General features: G+C 30.7%; 1 protein-coding gene across 1 annotated transcript in view; it reads right to left on the bottom strand.

Annotated features, from left to right (window-relative positions):
• Window positions 1–12,528, bottom strand: part of LOC107446173 (small G protein signaling modulator 1) — a 109,263-nt gene that overhangs the window by 83,984 nt on the left and 12,751 nt on the right. Inside the window, exons 7-12 of the mRNA XM_071177837.1 lie at window positions 12,346–12,506; window positions 10,108–10,254; window positions 6,990–7,132; window positions 4,711–4,778; window positions 3,119–3,283; window positions 531–677 (exon numbers count right to left, since the gene is read on the bottom strand). Coding sequence (XP_071033938.1) covers window positions 531–677; window positions 3,119–3,283; window positions 4,711–4,778; window positions 6,990–7,132; window positions 10,108–10,254; window positions 12,346–12,506 — 831 coding nt within the window. The remainder of the gene's footprint in view (window positions 1–530; window positions 678–3,118; window positions 3,284–4,710; window positions 4,779–6,989; window positions 7,133–10,107; window positions 10,255–12,345; window positions 12,507–12,528) is intronic.

Below are 12,528 nucleotides of genomic sequence, written 5' to 3'. Positions count from 1 at the left end.
TGAGGTCTAAATTAAAGTACATATTCACATTAGTTCTCTAAATTTCACATATAAAATAATAATTCTTCAATATGCTAAGCATCTGCAAAAAGATTAATTTCCTTCTTCATTTTACCTCATCTTTCTTCATTAGTTAAATGAGATGATAATTCATGATTTTTTTTTATTTGTCTGAAATATTGAGGGAGACTTTAAAGAATTCCTAATTATTATGTAAGGGGGGACAAGCACCCACCGTTCCTCTTTCAGCCAACAATGCCCACGTGATAATCAGGGATATTTTTTAATAGGTAAAAATACAATATTTACTTGGTGATTTACATTCTAATATTAAAAAATAAATTATGCATCTTTAAATGAGTGAAACAAGCCGATTTCGATTTAACAAGGTTTTGAGAGGAAACTCTTCAACATAGGAATTTAAATTAACATTAGATGAATGTGTAATGCCAAGGGAAATTTTTTTTTTTTGACATAAATTTTTTTTCGAGATATCAAAAGTATTCTGTATTTGAAAATTGGGTGCTTACAAATGGAGTCTGGTTTTAGAGATGTTATTATCCTAAACACATAATCAGTGGCTTCAACATCCTCTTCATTTATACTTTCACCACCACCTTTAGAGTGCCTTCTTATGGATCCTCGACCCCTCCTTTTCAATTTAGGAAAGACTTTACCTGAAGAAACAAAAAACACTGTGGTGATGTAATCAAAAATATTTTCAGTTTAAAATTTATAATATTATCCAAAGAGAAAGAACTGATAATGGTATACATAGAGAAACAAAATAATGGAGATTTTACTAGCAACATACTTTGGGGGAACATGTTCAGTTTTGATACATCATGCAAGTAAAAAGGAAATTAAAAAAAATGGAAGTAATATAAGACCTTACATTTAGCAAAGTAAAAAATATGTAAATAAATCTTAATCTAGAAAAGATTTTTTTAAAACCATTATTCATAATTACTTATACTATAAGCACTCAACATCAAAATAAATTTCATAATTCTGAGTAATTAGTTTTATTTCACAGAATTTTTACACATTCATATATCAAATATAAGTAGCTGATTTGGATAGGAATTTTTTTTTAATCAAAGTACCCTTCATAAACAGTTACCAGCGAAATTACTTTTCATCAGAAAGTAATGAGCGAAATTCGTTTTTAACTTTACAGAAAATTATCTAGCACTATGCGGAATGCATAAGATATATTTCTGAACTGTTCAGTTTTATACAGCTCACTTTCTTCACAGTAAATGATTCTGAAAACAGAAATATATTTATGTCTTAACGACGATCGCTAAAAAAGGCAGCCTTCTCACTATATACGGTTTGGTCGGCGTGGCAGCACATGAACTGCAGTGAACTTGCAATAGAGCTATCTGTTGAGTAATAAGAGAGGTATATTTGCCATTAGCAGATAGAAAAAGTTTTGTTAAAATTTCTTTACAAAATATGGAGAAATTTGAGAAAATACAGGTAAACAGGACATAGTAATAAAATACGGGAGTATTCGTTAAAAAACAGGAGACTTTGCAGGTATGCATGAGTTTTTTAACCTTGCAAGTATTTGGTCTGTTGACAAAATTGTAAAGAAATTTTCTTGCTACCCACTTTATGTCCATTGAAAAACATGAGGTAAGCAAATTTTGATGCATTGCAGAGCTTAACCAACACACCGTAAAAATTATTACAGTTTTTATAGTAATAATTTAAGCTGTACTTTTCTAATATTTTTTAAAGTTTACAGGGAAAGACAATTTTCTTAAACAAATCTTCTATAATACAGTAGAGAATCCCATATCCGGCCATCTGTTGACGGAAAGTCTTTTTTGTGGACACTTCTAACAGTCAAAATAAACAAAAAAATTGTTTTTCCTTTTAAAAAATATATATATATTCTTTTACGTTATCGATTAGTTAAAAAATAGTATGCAGGGATGAGAATCCTCCACTTCTCCGTTTTTTTATGATTTTTACTGATTTTTGCTTGCTTTCAACCAGATTTCCATTACAATTGGAAATAAAACTGCATATCACGTAAACGAAATTCGGCATTTCACTACAGCGCAAAAAAAATTGTGTACTCTTTTCTCACGCCTTGCATAAAAGGATTATTACCACGACGAATCACGCAGTCTATTTCTGATTGCTCAAAAGCTTCCCTTTTTGAAAAAATTGCGAATTCGAGATGAAATAGTCAAGACTAAAGCGGGTTATTAAATTATTCAAAATCGCGATTTGGAATTTGCAGATCGTAATGATATTTTATTAAAAAATGAAATCAAAATTTTAAAAACTATGGAAAACTATATTTTGTCTATCGCATTTTCCACTCTGTGGAAAATGCGATAGACAAAACCAGGTGGACAATAAAATCATCAAAAATTGAGAGCATCAAAAGGTAGTTCTACAATTGCGCGATTCTAAATTTCTCGTTTATGATAACGTATCATTAAAAAACTATGAAAATCTCTAGAAATAATTCATAAAAATGCGATTGTAAATGCACGAGGAATTGAAGGTGAATCATCAATGATTGAGTGTTAAATGCGTGATTCGAAGTTTGCCAAACGAAATAATATCATATTAAATCATTGAAATTTTAAAAACTAAGTGAAAATCCACATTAAAGAGTATCGAAATACAATCTTCCAAACCATGCGGATTCACTTTGGAGTCGTCGCTAATCCAGAAATGATTACTAATAGAAATGTGTGATTCGGAATTCGCGATATGTTCAAATGGCACATTAAAATATCGCGCTTCAAAAAACTATGGGGAAATTTGTTGCAAAAATAGCGCAACCACGTGGATAAATTTGTTGTTGATTGCAATTGAAGTTAATTATCGTCTTTTTGTTATTTTTTTATTGAATAAGGATGTTTTGATTTTTGTCGATCTTAAAGGCCTATTATTCGGAAAAATCTATTTTCTGGACTTGTTGAAGTCTGGACGAATCTGGATATGGGACTTACCGCTGTATTTATTTCAAACACAACTGATCTTGACATCTTCTGATAATTAAAGCAATTTATATCTAGGTAATATATAGAGAATTAGAAAAATATCTCTTCATGACATTAATAAGAATAACTCTTAGGGGCATTACCTCTTCCGTGTTGTGACCAAAGGGGAGGATCCATTTGACCATGAGGTAAGAGACCATTCTCTAAACATGATAGGAAAGATAAAAGATGACCTCCTTTAGGAAAGTGAATGGGTGGTTGTTGTACTCCGTCTTGACCCACCAGCACTATAGTGCCACCAGTGTCGGCTAAAAACACATTCATTTCATTACACTTTCATTGTGTAACATTTGACACCAAATTACTTACACAAAACTACTATTTTTCATTATTTTGGACTATTTATTGAAAAAAGCATATAAGGTATTATTTAAATGGGCGATGGGTAACTTGGGTGTTGGTATTATCAAAATCACGTAGAAAAGCTAGCAATAAATGCCTTTAACCCCTTAACAATCAGCAAGAAAACGGTAATAGAAGTGTCTATTTTGCCAAATACACGTATTTGATTAGTGCTAGTATCTAGTTTAAAATAAACTGACTATTTACAATTACCTTAAAAATATTCTGGTACTGCTATATGGTGTGTAAAATGAGAAATAAAATGTTTTACAGGCAAAAGAAATGAATTAGTTTTATTCTTATTGGCGCATTACTACTGAACACTCCAGCTCATCGTTTTCACGGGAGCGAGAAGGAAGGGGTTAAAAAAGAAAAAATAATAGTTTTGATTTACAAGAAAATCGACACAAATAAAGCACGTCAAAAAGTGATCAATGAAGTGTGCAATGAGCTCTAGAGCAGTAATATCATAATAAATGTTTGGGGATTTTAAAAACCATGTGGACTTTCGTAGCAATAACCATTGAAAAAGCGATCGAGAAACAACATAGATTTACAATGGAATCTGTGCAAATTGATCGCATCAAAAAGTGATGACTCAAATATGAGACTCCAAATTTCAACACTTTCTTCTTTAAAAAAAATTCATTGTGCTTCTCGCAGGCCACGGGTTGGGCATCCCTAAATAAAATAAAAAAATTATACCCTTGGAAATGTTTAATTTGAATACATTTATAATATAAATAGTCAGTCTAGAGCAGTGTTTCTTAACCTTTTTGGTATAATGGACCCCTTTTAAAATTTTTTAAGAAGTCACGGACCCCCTGTGAAAAATATAATTGCAAAAACCATCCATTATTAGAAAACATTTAATTTTATTATTTTAATAGTATACAAAATTTTTATAATTAAAATTTTTAATGTGAAGGTTGCTGCTGCTTTTCCTTAGTTAACAAATTGAATTGGGGGATAGTTTTCGACAAAGCAACACGCATATCATGTTCAACATTCAATCGATTTCGATGTTTTGTTTTGATTGTCACGAGTGTGGAAAATCCCGCTTCGCAAAGATACACCATAGCAAACGGAATTATAGCTGCCATAGATAGCTTTACAAGCAATGGGTAGGCTTCCAAACGTTTTAAAAATTAGGAGTAGTTAGCGGACCCCCAAAATATGACTCATGGACCCCTTAGGGGTTAAGAAACCCTGGTCTAGAGTTTCAAAAGGAAAGAAAATAATACTGACAATCGACTAGGTTTCCCATTTGTAATTACTTTCACAAATATATAACAAATACAATTAGCTTAGACTAATAATAGGATGTACCTACCATTTTGATGGCAATGCATGTACACAACTTCATCAACTGATACACTCATAGCATACTCCCAATAAATGCTGTAAAAAAAAGTATTCAAAGAATTTCAATAAAACAATATTTCTATATGCAATTTGCATAAAAGTACATTTTAAATTGAAAGTAAAATTTGTATATAAGTACATTGTAATTTGTATAAAAGTTTATTTTGATTTGTATAAAAGTACATTTTAAATTGATTTTAAATTTAAATCAATAACACACCAATATATAATGAATAAGCAATTACTATAAACATTTATAATTTCCAAAATGAATTGTAATTAAACATTTACAGAAGATGATCTTTCTAATTAATGGCATAGGATATTAAAATATAAAACTTATATGTTTTACAGTTAAAATTTGGTGAGTCTTACGAAAACAATTTTCCCTAAATATACTTTAAAGATTTTTCACATTCTCAATATTTGTAAAACAGTATACTTGTATAAAACATTGAAAATAAAATTTTTGCCAACAAATACTTTGAAATTATTACTAATCAATCACTCGCACAGGCACGAAATTCACAGATGCATTTATTCCATTACAACTCACTCATTAAGTGATTGATGCCTTATAGAAGTACCGTTTTTACGCATGGGCACTCTCGAGCAGTGCCCGGGTCCCCTTTGCCCACAACATTGGTGCCCTGTGCCACATATATCTTTGAAAAAAATTTATTCTAATGTATAAAGTTTGCATTATGTTTTTCTCTTTACAAATAGTGATTGATTTTCATAACACACCAATAATTTAAATAGTTTTCCACAAGGAAAACTAAAAAAGGCATACGAAATCTATTTTTCTTCATTGCGATGAAGTTTTTAGGTACTCAACTCTCACTTCCAGCAAATGTTGACACATCATTGCGCTTCTGAAAAAATATCGATGTAAAATAAATTAATGTGAGTAGGTTTTATGTTAAGTCATAATGTTTCTAAAAATGCTTGACCACCAACCCTGTTTAGTCTTTACATTTAGATAAATAAAGTAATAATCGAAAGAGTTAAGAATTACACATCACTATGGGAAAATAACTTTTAAACTGGTTATGTCTGATGTGCACTGAAGGATATTTTAATAACTGCTAAGTTTGACGAAATAATTCATACCTTTTGCTTGTTTTTCATTTGTTATACCTCTATTTTAATTAGCTTCCATGGTTTTCAAAGTCATTTTAGTATTCGAAGATTGCAAGGGATAACTATCTTTGTTTATGCATAGTTTAAAAATGCTTATTTTATATACATTGATTTTTTGGTGTAATCAAAACATGTTTAAATTTGTTAAAATTATTGCATAAGTTAAAACTGCTTTATTTTATGTACATGTAATTTCTTAGTGCAATTTAAACAGCATAACATTTCTGTGCCTGTGGGCCCTCCTTTATAGAAATTGGAAAAAACTGTTCTATTCCTGTGATTGGAACCAAGAACGTTATTTTTATTTTTGTGATGAATGCCCGATGCCATGAACAGCAAGTTGTTGGTGATATTTAGACAAAAGCATCTTTTATCGTATCACCAATGCAAGCAGTTAACAGATATTTATCATGATACACAACACCCAATACTTGTTTTTTGAAAATATCATAAAATCTGATAATAGTCAAATTTTTTTGCATAACTTTAAAATGTTTTCATTAAAAATTATTGCCAATTATTTTTTTTTTAAATTTAAAATATATTCGCTCATAATTTATTGGCATTATAAATTTTTTTAAAGCATGAATATATATATAAAAGAATTATTAAATTCAAAAAGTCTAATTTCAGTATTTAGATTTCTTTATTGTGTAACTGTAATTTAAACTCTAACTAATCTTATAATAGCTTCATGTTTGAGAAATTATTTTTCAAGTAAACATGCTATTTCTTATAAAATTCAGTAATATCTCGATTAATATTTAGTGAAACGGTTCATGTATTTTTAGAATGATAAATTGAAACAGCTATTAAAATATCTTTCAAAATGGGGCAAAAAATAGCATGGAATCATTTTACTATTGGTATTCAGAATTGTAAACTTGAATTTGGCAATTTACTGAAGATTAGAATGGTCCTGTTATATCACACAATTATAAAAAGAAAATTAGCGTAATTACAATTATTAAGATCTGTTTTCTCTTATTAGAGAGGTAATTACCATTGTTTCTTAGCTTTTAAATATGTAAGAGGAGCAAAAAAATGGAATCCATTTTAAAATATTTGAAAATATGATATTTATGAGTGAGGTAGAAAAACAACCTTTTATCTTGACTGGAATCTGTTGCACTGTCATTAGTACTGTAGCATCCATTCATAAGCTGATTGGGTGTCCACTTAATGATAAGACCTTCTGGGTTTTGATGCAATGATAAGTAGCCAGGCATTGCTTCTAAATGCTCCTTCTGTAAGTAAACACATAAAAATTTTTAATTTATTTTATAACTTCCGTTGAACAGTCGACCCAATTTTTGTGTTTACGACTACCAATGTTCAACTCTGTCACCTCGTCATTTTGAACCCGATTCAGAAGACAAGGGAACTCCTAGATTAAGTACTGAGAGAAATTTGTCTTTGTGGAGGACTTTTTTGATGGAACTAACCATAATTTGCATTACATGAAGAGAAAAACCACAAAAACCTCCCACGGTTAGCCAGACAGCATGGAGACTCTAACCCATGATCCGTCTACCACTGAGGACATTTTACGTCAGCACTGTTGTCGGTGCAAGCCAGATGAGGAATTTGTATCTTCCAGCCATCGCTGGGATTGAAAACAGGTTCACCTCATTAGGAGGGGAACGCTCTATTCCCTGTTCCATCACGGCTCTAAACTAAATTTTTTTTATTGGAACTAATAAGCTGAATGGTAGTCTTCGTTTCCACATTCATAAATTAAACATTAAAAAACAAGTTGGATAAAGCTGTTTTTTATGCAACAAAATATCTTCACATTGCTTTTCTCACCAAATAAAATAAAAAAGCTATAGTTTAAGCACCTTACATTAGAGGAAAATATACAATTTTAAGCTAGATGTACCAGCTTGACATGGAGAATTATCTGAGCATTAGAAATGACAAATAACTTAAATATATTAAGTTTTTAAACTTTTTTTTAAAAAATCACCGATTCAGCAATATTTTTAACATTTAGATGGAAATAATTCAAAATCAGTGAATATTTCTCGTTTTTTACAAATTTTTATAAGCCAAGACAACGTTGTAGCTTTTCAAATATAATAAAATTAGATCATAAAAAACCGCTTTTCCTTTCTCAAAACTGTGACTTTTTTTCCTATTGATATATTGCCATATTTCAGAGTTAGTATAGAGAGAACTGGCTAAAAATAAGCTAAACTTTTAACAGCTATCAATAACTGTTGAAAATTTGTAGCAATTTTGAAAATAGAATATTATCAAAAAAGAATAGTTTCCTATGCAGACAGAGTCTTTAAAAAAAATGGCATTAAATAGAACGCTTTAATTCCATTTAAATTTTTTTTGGTATATAAAAGAAATTTTAAAATGATATTGTAAGGGTTTTTTCTACATGCAGTGAATTCTCGCTAGCTTAATATTAAATCTTATTTTATTAGATGAAATATAAATTCCTGTGGCAGCGAGAACTTTTGCTGTATTTATTGCAGGGTAAATAAATAAATATGATTTGATTTTGTGGCAGTATTATGAAAGTATACTTTATTCAACCACTACATGGTCTGGTTATGTTGAGTGAGCCTTTATCAATTTAAAACTATGCTTACATATATCGATTGGTAGCTATGTGGGGATAGTAATTATCGACAATCTCAACATTCATCTATGAAAAGGTACTCCAACATAAAATCTAGTTAACAAGTCTTATAAACTTGTAAATTGGAATTGTATTTTTGTAGTGATCGATACACTACAGTGGAATTGTAGTTTTGAACCTTTAGACGCACTACAGTTAAATTAAAATAAAAACTCGTAATATTAATTTTCAGTGATCATGTTTAGAAGAATTCTAAAATATTAAGCTCCAGGCAAGTGCCCCATTTTCTAATACTATAATCAGCTTTGGATCCATTAAAGATTTGGGGAAATTTACATAAAAAGTTTCGTTCAACAATTCCATCAAAAAATTCGAGAAGAAATAGGTTTATTTAGAAGCAGGAAAAGAACTAGGGTAAATGACAAGTTAATTGTCGCCAAAAGCTAAGAGAATTAAATCGTGCCAAGAATGTGTAGGTTTGAAAATAAATAATGTAAATTTGATAAGGAAGTAAGTTTATAATAAAAATTATTTAGTATTCAGAAAACCATGCTGCATCTATTCTGGGAAGAGCAAGATATAATGCATAAATATTTTTAGTAAGAAAAATGATGTTAATCAAAATCATATTGCACATTTTATTAATATATTAAGTTTAGAATTTAAATAAAACCAAGAAATTGGATGAAACACAACATAGTTCATAATTACAATTTTACAGAAAATTATGGTGAAGAACGAAAAATTTTAATCATGAAATAATACCGAAACAAGGCATTTTTAGGTACATTTTGGTTACATAAAGTGAAACTAGTTCTTTTTTAACATTTATGTTGGTTTGTTTACAATTAGTGCTTAATCTTTTTTCTTCAAATATTTACCGAAATTGACAAGTTTTTCTAGCAGCAAAATAACTTGTGCCCTCATTGGAGCAATATTCACGAATCTTGGCTCAATAAGAACTCAATAGCCGTTATTTCCCGATATTTGCCCTATTTTATATTATATTTTATAACCGTCGTTGAAGAGCCGACCCAATTTTTGGGTTTACGACTACTTATGTTCAACTCCGTAGCTTTGTAATTTTGAACCAATCCAGAAGACAAGGAAACTCCCAGATCAGTATCCCCAGAGGTACTGATTTGTTATGGCAACATGGTGGACTTTGAGACTCAACAGATTTAACGTGTATTAGTCACCATTTACTACACGGGAAGTCTTCGGACGGCGGGGATCAAACCTACGTCCTCTTGGACATGGACCCAGTGCCCTACCAATCAGGCTATAGAATTGTCCGATTCACCAGATATTTTATATTCCTTATTCAGTCAATATAGGCCGTTTATTAGCTGGATATAGGCCAATATTGGCGGTCCTATATAGGAACAATATTAAAAAGTCTAGACAATAAATTTCTTGGTGCATGTTCATATAGAATACATATTGAGCCAATTTTAGGCCAACTGGAGTTGAGATAAAATTGTTGCTAGGGTTATGACATACATTTACAAACTTAGTCTGCTTTATTAAGCATAATAAAGAGTGGATACTTACACACTTTATTGAACATTGCATTATTTTTGGAAAAAAATAGAAATTGATTGTTTTGTGGATCAAAATACTCACCAATTTACTTACAGGTTGTACTAAAACATTATTTTTTCCATACAATAAAGTAGACTTAGAGTTTTGATGTAGGGATTCAACATAATCCCGAGGAATAACTCGACAACCTTCTTCAGTACTAGCAGATATTCTTGTATCTCTCTTGTACTGAAGGGAAAAAAAATAAAATAAATTATTAAGTGTCAGAGAAAATAAGTAATTATTACTTATTTTCTCTCTCTAGAAAAAAAAAATTACATATGGATATATGGAAGGTTATAAGAGACAGCAGAATGAGACAGGGATGTTCATCTATTACACCTAAAAATATAACTACATAAAAAGTAGCTCAAAAAATTTTAAAATCTCAATATGTTTCTGATTTTTCTTCATTCTGAGCAGGAGAATTTGACTTTTTAAACAAAATTATGTTAAAACCAATCAATAAGATGTGGGGGAAAAACTCAGTATAGTTTGTCTAAAGTAAGAACTTCCCTAGCCATTTGTCTGGGCCCATGGCAGTGACTATGGTAACGAGGTATAACTATTTCAAGTAGGGGTGTGGGGTCACTGTTTCGGACAGATTTTTGGCTCGGGTTGGTCAGAGAAAGGGAATCGTTTTCTTCGGTCTATTGTGTCTGCCCTAGAGTGAAGAGAAGCTACCCATCCTGAAAAGGGCTATTCTCATTCTTGTTTCCATAGCAGCAGCTGGCCTCCGACTTCGTATAGGAGGGAGTTCTCACCATAGACAAACTATACACTCCTGAGTATACAGGCATGGATTACTTAACCTTGGTCTACTTAAAAAATAACTGAAAAAAACACAGGTCTAATATACAATTTGTTTTATTAGAATAGACTATTCTCACAATGCAAACCTTGAAAAGTGAGCATTTAGTGTTACATAGAATTTTATGTTATCTATATCATTTCTTACATAATTAACCTACTGGTGGTTTAACAAATGGGCAAAATTGCTAGAATATTTCTCCCCATACACTATTTTCCTATCTAATAACATGGAATAACCGGTTTTATTATGCGGAGAAGACTGCAGGTCATTTTTACGTGCAGAACCGTCAGTGGGTTAAGTTAAGCTATTAAGCATTGCAATACATATTTACAATCGATCAAAATAATTTATAGATGCAAATTATTGCAAATGCAAAAAAAAAAAAAANAAATAAAAAAAAAAAAAAAAAAAAAAAAAAAAAAAAAAAAAATGCACTTCAGTATTTCTTATTTACAGAAAAAAATCTAATTATCTAGGGCATTAGAATTAAGAACAATTTTTTTTTTATCAATTTTGCTTTGCTTTAAGAGTCAAATCTCTCAGCAAATAATTTTTTTTGTAAGCAGTTAATGGTTCTTACTCACTTTCGAAATCTCTTCGGTCTGATTTTTATTGTTCACAGCTGCAAATTCAATGTATTTTATGGAAAATTGTGGTTTGAAGAATTGCTTTTTACTATAATAGAGTGCTAGCAAAACTGTAACAGGGTACATAGCGAAATCTTTCAACAAAAAATAAGCACCTTTTAAGTACCTTTCAAGCACTCAAAAAATATTTTTAAGCACTATATACATTAACAAAATGCTAAATAATTTTTAAAAACTTTACATGATCACAATAAAATAACTAGTTTCTGAGAAAGAACTCTTTTCTTGATTATATTAGCCACTATAAAAATATCGAAAGATTTTTCGGTTTGATTTCAGAGGGTGGAAAATGAAGCCTGGAATTGAGAATATCTTGCGAAATGCAGCAGAGTTTCACATGAGAAGACAATAATCTCACTGAAACCAACTCAGTAGACACACATACGGACTCGCAAGTATTTTATCAAACAAGTAAAATGATGAGCACTTTCATACGCTATGGACCGACGGTACTCCGAACTGCGAAATGTTGAATAGAACAATGTGAAAAGCACACTTTTGCATAATACGTGGCGAAAATCGACATGACAATGAAAAAATCTAATTTTTGAAAAGGGAGTTTAGGAGGAAGTTAGGCTTAAAAAACACCCAATGAAAAAAGCACCTTTAAGGGCTTTTAAATAACAAAAATCGAAAATAAGCAACCTTTAAGTACTTTTTAAAAACGCTACGCACCATGTATAAGCGAAAGCTATCCTTGCTTTAAACATCTATAAAAATGAGTACATTACACTATCTCCATGAATGTGAATATAGTGTTGAGGTAATTTTGTTTTGTTCAGAGAAAAGAAAGAATTAAAATTCAAGACTAATTATTACCTGAAGACCAGGTCTTTTAACAGATGGTGGTGTGGAAGAGCCATTGAGAACTGGTACTCCAGTAGAGAGTCTATGACGCTGGACTAATTCATCAGCAGGAGGATCTGTCCAGAAGTGATCTTGTGTTTTCACTTTGGAATAATCAAGAGCGCATGGCCCAACTATTAAAGCATAATTAATTAA

The sequence above is a fragment of the Parasteatoda tepidariorum genome, chromosome 2, assembly GCF_043381705.1.
Source record: "Parasteatoda tepidariorum isolate YZ-2023 chromosome 2, CAS_Ptep_4.0, whole genome shotgun sequence".
NCBI lineage: Eukaryota > Metazoa > Arthropoda > Arachnida > Araneae > Theridiidae > Parasteatoda > Parasteatoda tepidariorum.
The sequence above is the reverse complement of the archived record's forward strand: the minus strand, read 5'-3'. Positions and strand labels throughout refer to the sequence as shown.